We start from the raw sequence: 20,079 nt of genomic DNA, 5'->3' as shown, positions 1-20,079 counted from the left end.
GGGTACCATGTGTGTTGTGATTGGCCACCAGAGAATTGTTCTGCCCATTTCCAACCAATAAGCTCTGGCATGTTCCATCTTCACACACCTCCAAATTGTGCAGATGAACAGGCTCTCCAATTGGTTGGAGGAATTTGGGAGTTTTTGAGGCTGCAGTTGGAATAAAAAAAGTATCCTAACAAAAAACCTTCTGATCCAAATATCCATTTGCTTTTATTAGGATCGAAACAGATCCTGAGATCACAGAGCATCTGAACGAGTCCGAAGCGATTAAAGGAAAACCTGCACTTGTTCTAAAGGATAGAATGTTCTTTATTGATTAATTTTACTGGTTTTAAAATGGTCTTAAAACCAGTTAGAAGTAGAAGTAAATAATCTCAGTAAAAGGAATTGCTACTGTGGTTTGTTCATGATCAGAGCAGCGAAATCCCAGCTTTGAGCTCAATGAAGCTAAATAATAACTTTCAAAATGTTCTGCAGAAGCTGACATGAATGATAAAAAAGACAAAAGTTAAAAGGAAATATGATCCTTAAAAAAAACAGTCATTCTGTGGATTGAAATTTGAAAGAAAAAAAAAATGCAATCCAGAAATTTATGGAGAGATATTTGTGCCATCGGTTTGAGCGCGCAGGAACCAATCCGAGCGCGCAGTGAGACAACAAGCGCACGCGCAAAGCCGGTCTGGCGCGCGCTCAACTCTGTAAAACCCTCTCAACACACTGTTCTCGCGCTCAGTTTCATCTCTGCGCGTGCTCGAATCCGTCTCTGCTCGCGCTCGACCTGCTCTCTCTCCGCGCTCAACACCAGCTGTGCGCTCGGCTATGGCAAGCTCGACTCTGCGCTCGCAACTTCAGCAATGTATGTAAATGAACCATACCATCAGCCAATCACACTCAGCTTCTTTTCATCTAATGAAAGCATTCCTTCCTTCTTCTTCTTCTTTTTTATCATGGCGGATCGCAAGCAACTTTAAGGTGCATACCGCCACCTACTGTTCATGAGTGTGTAGCAACATTGTTTTACATCTATTAAATTCTATTTTTTTATTTTGTATTCTGCAGATAACTAATTAATGCTTTCCTTAATCTATAAATATCCTTTATATTTCCTTTATTTCCCAATAATCCTTTAAGACTCCATTCTTGGCCTGTCCTTTCAACTACTCTTCTCAATTTCTCCCTTTCAGGTTCATATGTTTTACAGTTCATTAATACGTAAGCATTCGTTCCAAATACTACACCGGGTTAAATGAAAAAAATTAAAATAAAACACAATCAGGAAAATCAAACAACTCTTACAGTTATTTTGTCAACATTCCTAAGATGGTACTATAAAATATCTTGAATTATCTCAAATAAACTTCAGTAAAACAGTTATTAGATCATTGCCTCATCCATCTCTTTTACCTGCTATTGACATGGATTTAAATTTGCTGTTTTAAAAGAAAAATAAGGAGGATATTTCAGGTTCAAGTATGGTTCAACAATATATAGATAAAAAATATTATGGATATGTTAAATTTTTTATGGATGCTTCAAAATATTCCAATATTAGGAATGGTGTTTTGTTTTAGTTCCAGAATTTTTTTTTAAATCGGGTAAAAGAATCAGTGATGGAATTCAGCCTACAAAGGAGAAAGGTTTTGGATCATATTGGCCTTACAATGGATTGAAGAAATCGTTCCATTAAGAAGTTTAGTTTGCTCTGATTCTAGATCAGCGTTATATTAATTTAAACACAATTATTCAGACAGCAGACCTGATCTGAAATTTAACAATTATTATTTAGAAGACCTTTTACAGATGGACTCTAAATAAGAGGGTTATTCTTTATTATATATATTAAAAAGAATAATTTGATAAACAGGATTTTTCAGTTGGTGGCGGTAATTGTTGTTTGCCAACCTCCATAAAAAACAACAAAAAGAAGAAACACCCGCCACAAAAGCTAAGAGTAAGGCCAATATGATCCAAAACATTATCTATATACTGTTGAACCATACTTGAACCTGAAATATCCTCCTTATTTTTCTTTTAAAACAGCAAATTTAAATCCATGTCAATAGCAGGTAAAAGAGATGGATGAGGCAATGATCTAATAACTGTTTTACTGAAGTTTATTTGAGATAATTCAAGATATTTTATAGTACTATCTTAGGAATGTTGACAAAATAACTGTAAGAGTTGTTTGATTTTCCTGATTGTGTTTTTATTTTTATTTTTTCATTTAACCCGGTGTAGTATTTGGAACGAATGCTTACGTATTAATGAACTGTAAAACATATGAACCTGAAAGGGAAAAATTGAGAAGAGTAGTTGAAAGGACAGGCCAAGAATGGAGTCTTAAAGGATTATTGGGAAATAAAGGAAATATAAAGGATATTTATAGATTAAGGAAAGCATTAATTAGTTATCTTCAGAATACAAAATTAAAAAATAGAATTTAATAGATGTAAAACAATGTTGCTACACAATCATGAACAGTAGGTGGCGGTATGCACCTTAAAGTTGCTTGCGATCCGCCATGATAAAAAAGAAGAAGAAGAAGGAACGAATGCTTTCATTGGATGAAAAGAAGCTGAGTGTGATTGGCTGATGGTATGGTTCATTTACATACATTGCTGAAGTTGCGAGCGCAGAGAGTCGAGCGAGCGGAGAAACAGCCGAGCGCACAGCTGGTGTTTATGGCAAGCCAAGAAAGTCATATTTCACATTGAATTGTCGCGTTAAGATTGAAGTTAACCCGCAAAAAACGCGCGTTCTCCCGAGATTACGTCGCTTTTTACGCCGTCTTTTACCAACGAGCGCCGCCTTTTACGCGCGTCATGATAGTACCGCAAGACGCGCGTTAAATACGCGCGTTGTGTCGGTCAGAACGCGCGTTAAATACGCGCGTCGTGTCGGTCAGAACGCGCGTATTTAACGCGCGTTTTCCTAATATGATAATGATGTCCTTCCTTCTTTTCCTACAGCCAATGCATTTGAACTGGTTGCATCCAATCTCTGATCAAGGCAGCCAGACCAAGAAAGTTCAGCGCAGATCTGCTTTGTGGAAAACTGCACAGAGCTCAATGTTGCAGCATTGCCAGAATTCACTGCATTGCCGTTTCACAAAGCCTTAATTTTAGGAATATATCCACTACTTACACTTTGCTGTTATTTTGAATCCATTCCATGCCTATTTTCACGTAAAAATGTTTTGCATCAACATTCATCGCCAACAAATGTTTTGTATTCACAGGTATCAGTAGGAATGTCTCACCACTTAATACTACCGAGAGGTGGCGTGGTGGCTTAAGTGACCGCCTTCAATGCGATTCTTTTGCTTCGTGGCGGGTTCGAATCCGGCAGAGGCCGTCCGACTTTTCCCTTTATATTCTGTCTTGTCTCCAACCAAGCCCATTTATTTATTTATTTTTTTTTCTGAGAATATAATCATAAATGTAGCCTACTTCACTGTTTTTGATCCATCGCCATGCATTCTGTCATGTAAAAACTTTTTACATTGTACTAATAAAATGACAATAAAGGGGACACTTGTCTTCCAGAAAATTTGTCGGTCTGACTTGTTTTCTGTATATTTTCCTGCATATCACCAACCTTTTTCCATAATGCTTTATACAGCCATGGAGCAACTGCTGTTAAAATTAAATTAACAGGAACATTTCTTATTAAAAGTGTTATTAGTGCAATGAGAAAAAACTTGCTTAGTTGAGCCAGTGGAGGTTTGATAATCCCCATAGCTCATGTTCTCTGTCTCCTACATATACATATAAATATATATATATTATATAATATATATATATATATATGTATATATTAACCACGTCACATAAATGTTCTTTCAGTCTGCAGATGGCGCCATATAACGAGTAGGCTACTGGCAGAGCAGCAAACAGGTGTTTGCACCAAAGCTGTACAACAATATAGGCAAGGTGTGTCTCTTTTTCAAGAGAGAACTGGATACTGGATTCTTTCATCTTTTTTATTTATTATGAACTATTATCTATTTCCCACTACCTTTGACCACTAGTCAATACCTTTACTTATGTGTACTAGAACAAGATCCAAATGTGCAAGAGTCTAATTACATTTTCATTGTGGAGTAGGAGACAAGGTATGGGTGCAGCACCTTCCATTGGGGGTGTATCCAGAAAACAGGTACTACGTTACTTAGATGTTACATTTAATTTTAACAGCAGTTGTTCCGTGGCTGCAGAAAGCATTATGAGCTTGGGAAAAGGTTAGCGATATGCAGGAAACATACAGAAAACAAGTCAGACAGACATTTTCTGGAGGATAAGTGGCCCCTTTAATGTCATTTTATTAGCACAATGTAAAAAGTTGTTACATGACAGAATGAATGGCGATGGATCAAAAACAACAGAGAAGTGGGCTACATATATGGATTATATTCTTGGTTAAAGGCAAGAGAGAATATCAAAGGCATAGGTTTGATTTCAGCTTTGGCAGGAACACTATTGGTCTTCAGTTTCATTGGTCTAATGTCATTGGTCCTTTGCAAAAAGATGCATACTCTTTTTTTTAATGCTTAATGTGAGCATCAGGCTTTGATGTGTTTAAAGAGAACAGCATAATTTCTTCCTAGATTAATACAAATCTTATAAGCACTACACTCACTAGATGCTATTTAGCAATGTTTGAAGCATCACTGGCTCTGATCAATGTGCAATTAGGACTTTTTCCACTTTGAAAATGTTTGCATTTAAACTTACCAGTAAGACAGAAGGTAAATACATTCCTATTTAACCAAATATAGTCTAAATATGCCTGTTATATGTTGACGTATCGTGTTTTCTTTTGAAGATGTATAATTGTGCAGAGGTAAACAGGTGAAACCCACTCTTATTCTAGGCTAAAACAGGCGAAAGCTTCTGACTGCAGTTCTGTGAAGAAGCAGGAGATAGTTTGGATTTTTGGAACTTGAGAAATGAAAGTAACCAAAGTTAGGATTTCTTTTATAAAACAAAATATTCTGAGTCAGACAGGAGTTCTGAAAACTGCTGTTGAAATGAGCAGTCTGTAATCTATCAACATTTCTGATTCCCTTTCACCAATATTTCTTTTCTATTACTGTTTTCTGTTTTTTGACGGCAGTTCAGGTGTATATAAAAGCTGTTAATTTATTTTGTAGAACATAACACGAGAAGGATGCTGACGTTCTTCTATTTTTTTGTTTTCCACATAAAAATAGTTCTATTTAATTGATTCTACTTCTAGAAATAGGATGAAGACAAACAGAGGAACTCTATTTACACTGATTCTATTTTTCTAGATTTCCACACAGTCCATAAGTAAATTAGTACATTAATGTCTGGTAAATAATGCTTCAATCTGGCTGTTTATTTTGGATACTATTACATTACAGATAAGATAGTGTTATATTGTCTTTTATAATTGTTAAAAGTGATTTTATATTTGAATAAACTTTGGCTGATTCTTAGTGTTGTGTTTATAGATGATGCCACTAAAAAAGAAAATAGACATAAGGAGCTATTTAAACAGCAAGCAATATAGGATGATGATAAAAGGCTGTTACATTTAATCCTTTACTATTATAAACGCACTTGTATAATAGAAACATTATATGATTGTAGGAAACAGATATAATGATGCAGGGCAGCCTCATGGTGAAGCAGCTGCCCTTCACTGCTGCATGATGGAAGAAATGTGTTTGGAACGTTACCATAAAATAAGGGTTGAAACTAATGATTATTCTGCAAATTGATTAATCTGTTGATTATTTTTTTGATGAATTGATTAATAATCAGATCACCCAAATGTTCCTTAAAGTAGATTTTTTTACGAAATGACCCCAGGTGAAACAGAAACGTTTCCTCTTGAGGAGTTCTGGATGGAGAATATTGACAGACTAAAACTTTTTTTTTGTCCTAAATGCAAAATGTTTACATATTTTTTCATAATCTTGGTATAATTCCTGCTCTAAGTGGGTCGCTCTATTGGCTTAAAGGCACATTTTAGTGGCTCTATACTCCAGTTATTGATTAATCAATTACTAAATCAGTTGACGATTATTTAAATTATTGATAGATGTGATTAATTGTTTTAGCCATAGAACAAATTTATGAAATGGGCTACATAGACTAACTACAGCCCAGATGTACAACTTGTATAGTGAAGTTAATATTTCAAAATCCTCAGTGTCAGTTCCTCTTATAGTTCCAGTGCACATGTAAATACAATACATTTATTTGCCGTCCGTTGAATGTATTATTTTGCATGACACAGAGAGAGCATATTACATAAAAAAATAAGAGTGGGTTTCACCTGTTTACCTCTGCACAATTATACATCTTCAAAAGAAAACACGATACGTCAACATATAACAGGCATATTTAGACTATATTTGGTTAAATAGGAATGTATTTACCTTCTGTCTTACTGGTAAGTTTAAATGCAAACATTTTCAAAGTGGAAAAAAGTCCTAATTGCACATTGATCAGAGCCAGTGATGCTTCAAACATTGCTAAACAGCATCTAGTGAGTGTAGTGCTTATAAGATTTGTATTAATCTAGGAAGAAATTATGCTGTTCTCTTTAAACACATCAAAGCCTGATGCTCACATTAAGCATTAAAAAAAAGAGTATGCATCTTTTTGCAAAGGACCAATGACATTAGACCAATGAAACTGAAGACCAATAGTGTCCCTGCCAAAGCTGAAATCAAACCTATGCCTTTGATATTCTCTCTTGCCTCTAACCAAGAATATAATCCATATATGTAGCCCACTTCTCTGTTGTTTTTGATCCATCGCCATTCATTCTGTCATGTAACAACTTTTTACATTGTGCTAATAAAATGACATTAAAGGGGCCACTTATCCTCCAGAAAATGTGTCTGTCTGACTTGTTTTCTGTATGTTTCCTGCATATCACTAACCTTTTCCCAAGCTCATAATGCTTTCTGCAGCCACGGAACAACTGCTGTTAAAATTAAATGTAACATCTAAATAACGTAGTACCTGTTTTCTGGATACACCCCCAATGGAAGGTGCTGCACCCATACCTTGTCTCCTACTCCACAATGAAAATGTAATTAGACTCTTGCACATTTGGATCTTGTTCTAGTACACATAAGTAAAGGTATTGACTAGTGGTCAAAGGTAGTGGGAAATAGATAATAGTTCATAATAAATAAAAAAGATGAAAGAATCCAGTATCCAGTTCTCTCTGGAAAAAGAGACACACCTTGCCTATATTGTTGTACAGCTTTGGTGCAAACACCTGTTTGCTGCTCTGCCAGTAGCCTACTCGTTATATGGCGCCATCTGCAGACTGAAAGAACATTTATGTGACGTGGTTAATATATATATATATATATATATATATATTATATAATATATATATATTTATATGTATATGTAGGAGACAGAGAACATGAGCTATGGGGATCATCAAACCTCCACTGGCTCAACTAAGCAAGTTTTTTCTCATTGCACTAATAACACTTTTAATAAGAAATCTTCCTGTTAATTTAATTTTAACAGCAGTTGCTCCATGGCTGTATAAAGCATTATGGAAAAAGGTTGGTGATATGCAGGAAAATATACAGAAAACAAGTCAGACCGACAAATTTTCTGGAAGACAAGTGTCCCCTTTATTGTCATTTTATTAGTACAATGTAAAAAGTTTTTACATGACAGAATGCATGGCGATGGATCAAAAACAGTGAAGTAGGCTACATTTATGATTATATTCTCAGAAAAAAAATAAATAAATAAATGGGCTTGGTTGGAGACAAGACAGAATATAAAGGGAAAAGTCGGACGGCCTCTGCCGGATTCGAACCCGCCACGAAGCAAAAGAATCGCATTGAAGGCGGTCACTTAAGCCACCACGCCACCTCTCGGTAGTATTAAGTGGTGAGACATTCCTACTGATACCTGTGAATACAAAACATTTGTTGGCGATGAATGTTGATGCAAAACATTTTTACGTGAAAATAGGCATGGAATGGATTCAAAATAACAGCAAAGTGTAAGTAGTGGATATATTCCTAAAGTTAAGGCTTTGTGAAACGGCAATGCAGTGAATTCTGGCAATGCTGCAACATTGAGCTCTGTGCAGTTTTCCACAAAGCAGATCTGCGCTGAACTTTCTTGGTCTGGCTGCCTTGATCAGAGATTGGATGCAACCAGTTCAAATGCATTGGCTGTGGGAAAAGAAGGAAGGACATCATTATCATATTAGGAAAACGCGCGTTAAATACGCGCGTTCTGACCGACACAACGCGCGTATTTAACGCGCGTCTTGCGGTACTATCATGACGCGCGTAAAAGGCGGCGCTCGTTGGTAAAAGACGGCGTAAAAAGCGACGTAATCTCGGGAGAACGCGCGTTTTTTGCGGGTTAACTTCAATCTTAACGCGACAATTCAATGCGAAATATGACCTTCTTGGCTTGCCATAGGTGTTGAGCGCGGAGAGAGAGCAGGTCGAGCGCGAGCAGAGACGGATTCGAGCACGCGCAGAGATGAAACTGAGCGCGAGAACAGTGTGTTGAGAGGGTTTTTCAGAGTTGAGCGCGCGCCAGACCGGCTTTGCGCGTGCGCTTGTTGTCTCACTGCGCGCTCGGATTGGTTCCTGCGCGCTCAAACCGATGGCACAAATATCTCTCCATAGAAATTACTTTTAAAAATCTTTTCTTTAAAAAAAGGTTTTCAGTGTAACTTTATTTTAACTTATTATATATTTAAAAAAAGTGTGCTTTTTGTAGATTGAATTGTACAAATCACATTCTTGTGAAACTGTGTTTTAAAACATCACATTTGCATCACTTGAAGCCAAATGCAATTCCTCATGTTCGACCAATAGAAATATTGTTGCTTACGTCCAGCAGACCAATAGAAATGTGGCTTCCTGTGTCAGCCCAGAGGAAAACCCGCCCCCAGACAAGAAGGTTGAATTGAAAAGAAAGCAATTCATAAAACTCAATCTGAAAAGAAAGCTTGAAAAAAAAAAAAAAAAAAAAAAATATCTGTTATAAATAAAATATGAGAAATCTGTAAAAAAGAAGAAGTTAAATAAAAATAAAAATCTGAGAAAACAGCATCTGTAAGTTGTATTTCTGGATTGCCTTTTTTCTACAAATTCACTTTTTCTATGCTCTTTGCTTCTGTTAAAATGAGGAAGTCATGTCCCCTAAAAAAGCCGTTGCGCCTTGGGGGCTTCCCCACGGTCCTTTTCCTGGGAGCAAGTTATTTACTACTCTTAACTCAAGCTGGGTAAAACATATAAAAAGGACTATAAAACTGGAGTAAAAAATAACAGAGTTTATTCCAGATCAGGTCGTTACAGGACAGAGAAAATGCTTGGAGCTTGCACAGCTGTGGTCTCAAAAGTCACGTCCGCGAGCGTCCGGCGAAGATTGAGCCCCGGACAAGGTCATCTCCTGCTTCTTTTTTTGGATGCTTAGCTGTCCGTATCAGAAACTGACACGCCATCAATGCCCTGACCTGTATGCAGCTTGCTTCTATGCCTCAGGGTTACAGATAGCTCTCCTATCAGACCAGCTCCAAGATGTGCGCATATCCTGTGTATTCTTAAAGACACGAAGGCTGTCCTGATTAGATGACCTCCGTACACACCGTGACATCCACAGTGTGAAGGAAGGCCTTCTGCTCTGTCTAATCTGACTAACAGAATAACAATGCACATGATGTATAAATAATAAACCTAACACTTCTAACAATAATGGGACAAAATTGCCTCCATAGAAATGGAGGTAAACCCACTGAAGTTCTGTGCTTCTGTTTCCACCTTCAGAAGTAGAGCACTTCAGTCCAGCTCGAGTCTCAGAGAAGGTGCTGTTCCACCTGCTCCGCCACCCCAGCGTCAACCAGGAGGTCCCCTTCGACCACAGCAACCGGCTGAGCCCCAGCCACTACCTGTACACCCGCAACCACCCGGTGGACTACTTCATCCTCCTGCTGCAGGTAGGAAGCGCCAGCAGGCTACTTTATTAGGTCTGAAAACCAGTGGAAACATGAGGGGCAGATCTTTGAGTTCTACGTCATTATTTAGCCAACTGGAGGTTCCTTTACTCTACAACAGTTCCTTTTTAATTTTGCCTGAGAAAACCAAGCTGGAGACATTTATTCATTCATTTTCATTTTAAGCAATTGGCATAAAATAAAAATCCCTTTTTTATCATTCCAGCGGTCTTGTTGGGTCTCGCTGAATGTTTTCCATTTGTTTTTCAGGGCCGCGTCGAGGTGGAAATTGGCAAAGAGGGGCTTAAGTTTGAGAATGGGGCCTTTACTTACTACGGCGTGTCTGCTCTGACGCTGCCCTCTTCAGGTGAGATGTCGTCACTACAACTCAGATGCAAGCCAGTTCTTTATAAAACCTGCTATTGCTCTCTGTCTTCAGCCCTGGGAGCAGCAGGGCCACCTGATTGCAGTGGAAAAGATGTAGTTTTTCAGGGTTTCTGCGTGTCATTAGAGTCGTAGGAAAATCATATTTCAATGTCAAACTATTCTGTCTTGAAAATGTTTATAAATGTACTCTTTGTCAGATCGTTTTTTTCCCCATTATCTTATGCAGGCCAGTTAGTTATACTTCAGCCTGAACACAGCCAATCATATATCAACGGTCATCTGTCAATCAAATTTTTTCGCTCGTTGATTCATATGTCGCAGCTAATATACGCAATGGTTGAAATAAGAATAATTTCCTTTCCCATTGAGTTGCTGGCGAACCTTCTGCCACAACAATCCTGCCCCCCTGATAATCGACCAATCACATTCACTTTATCCACTCGTGTGAAGTCGTGCACCAGTCGTGAAAATTCGGAAATGCAACGGTTGGAACGGCCGCTTCCCTACGACTTTAAAAATTATTAAAAGTCATTAAATTGTTTGTTTTTTTTATTAAGGCCTTAATTGGCATTAAAACTCATTAAATTTGATTATCCTGGCATTTAAAGTGCTTTATTAAAGAAAAAAAAACATTTTTAAAAACAATTTGGTCAGATATATCAGATATAACTGGTTCCGGTTGATTGTTGTGGAGTAAAAAATGTTGAGATGTGTCTGTTCTTAGCTTCACAGGCTCCAAACGAAGGTTGGAACAGGGATGGGAATCGAAAACCGGTTCCTGTTCAGAAACGGTTCCGTGTTCCAGTTCCATGGCTCCGTTTGGCAGCTCGCTTAACGATTCTCTTAACAATTCCAGGCAGCATCAGAGCCTAGCGCTGGGCAGCATGACTTGCGTCACGTTTTTTACGCACACGGCATTCAGTAAGTACGACGTGACCAGGCCTAAGTCTAGAAAAGCAAAACAAAAGCGGTCAAAGCGACTGAAAGATTGGTTTAATTTTAAGGAAGAGAAAGATGGCAACAAGGCGCTTTACAATCATTGCAAAGTGGCAATAAATCCGCGGGAGGAAATACATCCAACATGCAGAAACACCTGCGCACACAACATGGCATACATTTTAACGAATGCCGTGTTTTTGATGCTTCCGGATTGAATCTAAAGTTACGACAGCATGGAAGGAACTCTGGTGGTTAGTAGCTAATTTTATATCACTGGCTGTGCTTAATGTGGTTCCTAGTGAATCAGATGCCATTTCTGGAAATAAAACCATTTCCTACCTCTCTTTGGGGTTATTAAACATGTTACAAAGTTGCTCCGCAGGTCAGGGGGCGAGTGAAAGGTGACGCTTGTTTATTTAAATCAGGGGGAGATGGGTTTATTGTACAGTAATGTTTTTTCATTAAACAGATGCCTTCTCCATTAGATTTAGATGACTGTGATGAGACGGGTAGCCTGGCTGCTCAGAGGCTGGCAGCTCCCGTTCACTGCCTTCTGTTTTTGCCAAGGCAGGCAGAAATAAAATGTCCCAGGCAAAGGTAGATGAATGTCACCCTGCACAGAATCAATAAGATAATCAGAATCATGAAAATCTCCCAACCCTAGTCATGAGAATGAGTTCACACAGCCTCCTTCATGGCATGAAGGAGAGGACTGTTGTTTTGAGGAGATCCATCTAGCCAGTGAAAGATATATTAACCTAACAGGGAATGGGCTTGATCAAATTCGAGTTGTTTTCCCCCAAATGTTCGTCTGTGAGAAAGTTCTTTATGTACGGGTGGGATAGTTCCAAGGGAGAGTGTGTGTATTGGCAGTTATGTAAATATATGTACTGAGCTTGCCTCAGCCAGAGCTCTGTCTCTGGCTGAGGCACAGGGACATGGCTGCAGCCTGTCGACGTTAAAGATCACAAATGATTTTGTCATGTTATTTATACATATATATGTTTATATATATATTAGGGATGGAACGGTTTATGAAAAGCGTCCGAACCGTTCGGTTCTACTGTCTCTGCTCGGTTCGCGTGTGTTTCGTTCGGTTCAAGCGCTGCTCCTTTTTCTCATAGGCGAAGCGTTTACACTCCAGAGCAGAAGGTGGCGGTACTGCGACCAAAGCCAACCACCAGTAGTAAACAAGAAGAAGAAGAAGCGAAGCAGCTTAGCCGGGTGTAGCAGAAAAAAATCAGTTGTTGTGGAGAATTGTGTCGGACTGGCGAGTGGGAAAGAACAGGAGTTGGAAGACGCACCAGCAGCACTTTATAGGTCTGCTGTATGGGAGCGCTTTGCATTTAGAGTGACCTACGATGACGGCGGAAAGAAAGTTGTGGATAAAAGTGCAACAGTGTGCAAGCATTGTGTAACACGTTTTGTTTACGCTAACAGCAACATGACCAACATGTCATGCTAACCCCGAAATCCCTCATACTCCGTCAGCGCTCCGCCCCGCTGCGCTCCAGACCCGCTGTGGCTCCCGTCCGCTCCGCTCTGAGTTCCTTGGAAATGGTAGAGAGCATGCGCCAGATGATTAAATTCAAAGCAGCAAAACATGCGGAAATGATCCAGGGTTTCCGCAGATGATTAAAAATAATTACAATTCATTAATTTTTATGGGATTTTGGGCTAACAATCAACATATACCGAACCGAACCGAAAACCGTGACCACTAAACCGTGAACCGAACCGAACCGTGGATTTTGTGAACCGTTCCACCCCTATTGTTTATGTAATTGAAATTATTTCTAAGAGCATTAATAGAGCATTAAATTAGAGTTACTCATTCCTGTATAAACCCTGTTTTCTGCCTTCTTTTTATTATTTCTATTTGTGCAGGGAGTCCTTTCTTTAGGCGGCTGATGTTCATTCAGACTTTGTGTTTCTGTTTATAACATACAGTTCATCAGTCTCCGGTGTCGAGCCAGCGGCACTCTCCCAGGGATCCCTTTGAGTCGACGGACGCCACCAGCCCCTCCAGCTACTGTCCAGACTACACGGTGCGAGCGCTCACTGACCTGCAGCTCATACGGGTGAGTGGATCATGCAGGAGTGGGTCTGTCCACTGGGACCTTCCCTGGCATTTAAAACTGGGGTCTGGAAGGTATATAAAGGAAAGCTTAGATAAGATTGGTCTGTAAGGTGGGGAGTTATGGAGTGAATTCTGGGTCAATATTGTTGAAAGAAAAAAATATTTTGTAAATGGGAATTTAAAGAAAAAATCCTGAATCCTAAAATGAAAATATTTTAATCAAAAAGGTTTTAAGACTAAGCCTTGGTATTTTCTTTATATTTTTTTATGTTTTGTTATTTAAAATTTATAAATAACAGTTTATAAAAACATTTTTTTTTGCATTAATTTTTTTTTTTTACAGATTTTCTTCAGTTGTTTAGAGTTTTACGAATTGCATTCTTTTTAAATTGCGTTTCCAGATCACTTTCTCTTAACCTCTGGGGGCGGGCTTTTCTTTGGAGGGAAGAGTGAAGACACATTTCTATTGGTTAGCGTTGACATTAGCAACAACCTTTTTATTGGTCAATGGCGAGTGTTTATATTGGGCATGAAGAGGAAATGTGATCTGTGAAAGGCAGTTTGAAAATAATGGAGTTTTAAAAACTGAATCTGCAAAACAAACTGAAAAATATATATATAAAATCTGTAAAAATATATAGAAAAGATGCCATTTAAAATATAAATGTAAAAACAAATTGATTTTACTCTAAATTTCAAAGTTTTATTTCTGGTTTATGCTTTTATCACATTTTCAATTCCATTTGAATTCAGTTTATTTATGTAGCGCCTATGGAAGTAAATCTGTGTCGCTGGGATTTGAATTAAAAATTGGTCACATGACGTGACGCATATGGCGCTCAGACTGTAGGTAAACCAGCATCACGGAGCCGGTCATGCAAGCTAACGCTAACTCAACGGTGAGTTTATTACTTTCATTTTTCTGTAGTTGAGGCAGTGTTAGCTTGCATGACCGGCTCCGTAATGCTGGTTTTCCTTCAGTATGAGGGCCACATGCGTCACGTCACGTGGCCAAGAAAACGTAACGGGATTGGCTGGGTGTTGGACACACCAAATCCATTGCTAATGTCTGTGACCTGAAGTAACCCTTCCCTTTTTTACACTGAATTTAGACGCCGAATTTAAGACAGTGAAATAGAGCCAGTTGAATCTCAGGAGGCTGAAAATATTGACTTTGAATTTTGAAAGGTTGAATTTTTTTATATGCAGATTTTTTTAACACTCAAAAATTTAACTGAAAAATAAGTATTGAAAATGTAATCACTTTGAAATAGTAATGTGAATTTTTAGCTTGAAGAGAAAATAAATGAAATTTCAACTGTGTAGAAATAATGACAATGCATTTTTTTAGGTCAAAAATTTGTTTTCTGAATATATTTTAACACTAAAACAGTAAGTACAAACATATAACATTTAAATTTCAGTGGCATTTTTAATTCAAATCCCAGCGACACAGATTTACTTCCATAAGCGCCAATTTACAACACCTCATCCAAGGCTCTTTACAGAGACAATTCAACCAGATCATCCAGTCAGATTGATAAAAAGTTTTCTATCTAAGGAAAACCCGATAATTGCATCGGTTCATTTTCTTGCAACAATAATGGAACACGATTCACTCCATAGGGAATGTGTAGTTTTAACCGATAGACTTGAGGCAGCTGATGATGTCACCGTGGATCATTGTGTTGCAGGTGACTCGTCTGCAGTACCTGAACGCTCTGATGGCGTCGCGGTCGGGCCAGAGTCCAGATCCTCCAGAGATCAAGATCCTGCCCAACAGTCAGACGAAGCTGCTCAATGACAGAAACACCACGCCAGGTAGCTTTCCTCCCAACGCTGTCTGACCTGCCGGGTCTGCTGCCTCGCCAAACCTGCAAACATTTTATTTTTTTCAAATCTTTCCCTCTTCTTTCTGATGCCTTTTGCTGTGTTTTCGTTTTTAGGAATGTGCTTTCCTGTTTTCCTTCAGCGGAACTGAATTAATTTTCTCTTTCTCTTTCTTTTCCCCCTCCTTGCGTGCCTCCTCTTGTCTCTGGCCCTCCCAGAGTTCCCCGTAAACTTTTCATTCTTTGATACCATTGAGAACTACTGTTAGAGGGTTTTATGCATGAGGTAAATCCAGGCCAGCCTAGACGCTGACTGTCCAGCTCCAACGCTGACACCTTTACCTGCTCATAACACCCGTCCCCGACGAGCTTTTCTTTATTCATCTTAGGATGTTTGTGGATGTCTGAAGGCTTTTTTTTACCCCCTGAACTGTATTTTTACCTTTTCTTTATATCAACCGTTCTCTTTGCTGTCCTCCTCCTGCTACTGTTGATATTTTGCTTCATGCTGTTCAGCCTTTGTTTCCACAAAACAAAGATGTGACGGTAATGCATTGTCTTAACAAAAAAAAAAGTCCACAGAAGGTGATGCCCTGGTTCTCTGGTGTCCATATTGGAGGCGTCAGCAGGTCTGTAGGGTGGGTGGCATTGTGGGATTGACTAACAGGCACAGTCTGTATGAGTTCCGCCATCGAGGCTTCTACTGATCTGATTAGTCATAGGTTACTGATAAATAATAATCATTTTGTATCGATGCAACAGCCGACGATCCGATGCATCGACACGTCCGCAAGAGCATCCATTCATGTTTTTTTATCCTCCAGTCTATTTTTATCCATTTGCTCCTGGACGTAATTCTGACATATTTCGCCCTACCTCTCTTCCTTTAGCCGCTACCATCTTTCCGCTTGCACGGAAAAAATGGCGGAGAAAAAAAGAGGATGACTTTCGCACCCATTGCGGGTTCAAGTCATTTGTGCGGAAGTATTTCTGTTATTTTCTGTTGTTTCTCAAATGAAATGCACGACGATATTATAGCTTTCATTGATTTATTTCAAATTTGAAACATTGTCTGGCTGTAAGGTAGAAAAAAAACTGACCACAAATCGTATCGTGGTGTATTCTTGAGTACACCACGAATTGTTGGGTCAGGAAATCGATACTGAATCGAATCACCATGGTGAGTGTGATTTACACCCCTAGTTATTGAGGGCCCTGTCACACCTTCCCAGTTTAGCCAGTGTATGCCTGACGTTCCAGAATCTCCTAAAACACTGGCATAGCTGAACTTTTTATGTATTTTTTCAATTTGGGGCGTGTATATTGCGTATTTATAACTTATGTCCAACGAGAGCCTAAATAATGCAAAACGCACGGCAGCATAATGCCCAGGAAATGTCACAAGTCAGTGTCCTGATGGGTAGCGATGCGCCCGGTGTAGGTACCAGATTGACTCGGGGGCCTGCGCCTTTTGATGACGTCATAATATGGCAACTCCGCCCGTCACTATATGGCAACGCCACTCGTAACGATATGGCAACTCCACTCAAACAAACTACATTGCACCCGCGGTCTCTATTTGTCACAAATCTATTCTCGTTACAAATGCAGACCGCGGGCTCAATGTAGTTTGTTTGAGTGGCGTTGCCATAATGTGACGTCATCGGGAGGCGCAAGGCCCATGGCGAATTCGGTGATGTCATCGGAAGGCGCAGGGACCATGGAGAATTTCTTCGTAAAATTGTCCGTTTACAAACCGCAATCCCGCTTTCGAATAAAACCTACACCCCGCTATAATTACTTTAGTAAGCTGTCCAGACCAATCAAAATGTGTTGCGCAATTGTGCAAACGTTAAAACAATTATGTATTGTGACGTCATCAAAAGGCGCAGGCCCCCGAGTCAATCTGGCAGCCCGAGTCAATCTGGTACCTACACCGGAGGCACCCAGCCTGCATGAAAAGATGTCTCTGAATGAATAAAAAGAAAGAAAGAAGGTTTACAGTCGCAGTAGATTCAGCATCATGTCTGGTAGGAAGTTTGCTGGTCGTTGGCGTGAACACAGGAAGGATCCATCACACTCACCTTCTCCGTCACCCTATGATGGTGATGAAGCCTGGAGGAAAACTGATGGTTTCCTCCTGTGAACCCCCTTTATACCAAAACGCTACAATCCATTGTATGCCTGCATTTTTGCCCGATTTTTTGTACGTCAGGCAAATGCTGGTGTGACAGGGGCAACGGCGGCCGATTCTGGCTAATTAGATATTGAAAGAAGCTAGCATGCCTGGGCTGGAATAGATGCAAACTTTTGGAAAACAGAATATAAAGAGATATGGCTGATGTTCAAACATCTACATGTGTCTTTCACTGAATTTACTGTTCATGGATTTGTAGGCAGTGCACCATTTTTTTTCATCTTCATAAAAAACCAATTACAAACTGTAGAAAAAGGAAAGACCAAAAAGCACAATTATCCATGAAAAATGGGGCTGAAAGGGTCAAAGAAAAGATTGATTAAAATGCAAAAACATGCACATGCCTATTTTATATCTTGAGTTAAATTGTTAATATGTTGCTATGAATATTGGGCCCATCTACCTGCTGGTGAAATTTTCATTGCAGTTTGTTGTTGTGGAGTTTCCTTTGTATTTGGTTGTTTTTTTTATAGGGATTAACTTAAAGTTGGTTCCCCTCTCTACATTTTGAACAGTAAAATTAATGAAATAAACACCCTGAGTCAGCAACTGATGCTTTTCTCTTTTAAGGGAAAAACAAAAACGAAAAAATAATAAAATGGGACCTAATTTCCATAATTGCCAGGGTTTTCTTATCATGCAATTTTAATCTAATATTTTCTCCCATATTTATTTATGTGAAGAGTGAGTTTGCTTTTCCATATCTAGTAAAAACACGACTCGGTAATAAAGCATTTTCTGATTCTTTTAAGATTTAGTCTGTCAGCCATATTTCTTGATACGTTTTCTGTTTGTTTTTGTGTTTATTTCAATTTTTATTTAAAAGTGTTGGTCCAAGCTAGGCGTGGTCACAACCCTCTAGTGTTAAGACCTGCCTATCCTAGCCTAACGTCAGCCAATCTGAGGCTAACACCATCCGGCCTTAGGCTAACGCCATCCAGTCTTAGGCTAACCGGAGCCAGTATGTGGCAAACACATTCCAGTCTGAGGCTAACGCCATCCAGTCTGAGGCTAACGCCAGCCAGCCTGAGTCTTACGCCAGCCAGCTTGAGTCTAACGGGAGCCAGTATGTGGCAAACGGCAGCCACTCTGAGGCTAATGCCATCCAGCCTGAGGCTAAAACCATCCAGCTTGAGTCTAACTGGAGCCAGTATGTGGCAAACGGCAGCCACTCTGAGGCTAATGCCATCCAGCCGGAGGCTAACACCATCCAGCCTGAGTCTTATGCCAGCCAGCTTGAGTCTAACTGGAGCCAGTATGTGGCAAACGGCGGCCACTCCGAGGCTAACGCCATCCAGCCTGAGGCTAACGCCATCCAGCCTGAGGCTAACGCCAGCCAGCCTGAGGCTAACGCCATCCAGCCTGAGGCTAACGCCATCCAGCCTGAGGCTAACGCCATCCAGCCTGAGGCTAACGCCAGCCAGCCTGAGGCTAACGCCATCCAGCCTGAGGCTAACGCCATCCAGCCTGAGGCTAACGCCAGCCAGCCTGAGGCGAACGCCAGCCAGCCTGAGGCTTGTGGCTAAAGCAAACCTATTTGAGGCCAATGCCATTCTGTCCAAAGAACAATGGCAGCCAAGCTTATAGAAGGCAAAGGAAGTAGCCAAAGCAGGGCTTGGCCAGCCTAACACATGAAATATCTACAAAGCCAATTCAGGTTTGAACCCTCCTTGTTCTTTGCCAGCGGCTCTGTTATCAGTGTTGACCTGCCATTATTCAGATCAGTAGTTGATTTTCGTTTTACTATTGCCTCCGTAGCCACTGTTGGGTTCACAATAGTCCTAGTGTTGCGCTCATACTGAGCCATATATTCTATGCAGTTTGGCTCTATCCTGCCAAGACATATCAATTTTCTTTTTCTCTTCCTCCTATAAACTAACTGAAAAAAACACAGCTCTGCTTTGGACCTCCAAACAAGAAGGATCCATTACCGAAAAGAGCTGATAACGTCCAACATGTTCACTAAGTCACCATGTGGCATCACCTCAGGGACGCTTAGAAGCAGACAGAATAGATGCTCTACAAAGTAAATCCCCATTCTGTCCTCCTTCATATCCTTCACCCTCCTGACCCGAAGCACCCCTCTAAGTGTAAGGGCTGTCCTTCTTGTTTTAAACCTCTCACCTCACCTCAGCTCTCCTCTCATTGGTCGGGTTCCACAGGTAGCAGCAGAGCGCAGGAGAGCTCGACAGAAGAGGAGGCTCATGGGTAACACAGAGAACATTTCAACCATCTTGATAGTTTTTACTGATGAATCTTCGTCATTGGATGTTAGTTATTGGACCAGACTGGAGAAAGAGAGGTTTTTATTTAAGTAGATCCACTGCTCGCACTTCTCATGTTCATCTACATTCCTTTATGTGATCCAAGTCAGTCATTATTTTATACATATGTGTACATATGTCTGTATAGATGCATATATATATATATATATATATATATATATATATATATATATATATATATATATATATATATATATATATATATATATATATAAACAGAGAGAGAGTGACATGAGAAGATGTGTGTACCTTGGGATAATTTAGTTTTCTGCATTGATTGGTTTCTTTCTGTGATCTGAACTGTTTCATTAAAAAGGACCCTTGTTTTAACATTTAATGCTGCATAGCAACCAAAAATAACACCGTTTGCTGGAAAAGTAAGTGAACTTA

At 39.6% G+C, this 20,079-nt stretch overlaps 1 protein-coding gene across 2 annotated transcripts in view; it reads left to right on the top strand.

The window, feature by feature from the left end:
• Nucleotides 1-19,824, top strand: part of LOC119790905 (metal transporter CNNM3) — a 38,566-nt gene extending 18,742 nt beyond the window's left edge. Inside the window, exons 7-11 of one of the 2 annotated variants that reach the window (XM_038296655.1) lie at nt 9,806-9,975; nt 10,243-10,339; nt 13,249-13,379; nt 15,073-15,199; nt 19,567-19,824. In XM_038296655.1, the coding sequence (XP_038152583.1) occupies nt 9,806-9,975; nt 10,243-10,339; nt 13,249-13,379; nt 15,073-15,199; nt 19,567-19,616 (575 nt within the window). In that variant the 3' untranslated portion in view covers nt 19,617-19,824. Of the gene's footprint in view, nt 1-9,805; nt 9,976-10,242; nt 10,340-13,248; nt 13,380-15,072; nt 15,200-15,426; nt 16,115-19,566 lie in introns of those variants that run through there. The other variant, XM_038296656.1, reaches the window with a different exon arrangement.
• The last annotated feature ends 255 nt before the right edge of the window (nt 19,825-20,079 follow it).

This window comes from Cyprinodon tularosa, unplaced genomic scaffold (genome assembly GCF_016077235.1).
Source record: "Cyprinodon tularosa strain WSP-4 unplaced genomic scaffold, ASM1607723v1 ctg374, whole genome shotgun sequence".
NCBI classification, from domain to species: Eukaryota; Metazoa; Chordata; class Actinopteri; order Cyprinodontiformes; family Cyprinodontidae; genus Cyprinodon; species Cyprinodon tularosa.
Note: the sequence above shows the minus strand (reverse complement) of the source record. Positions and strands in the feature narration are given on the sequence as shown.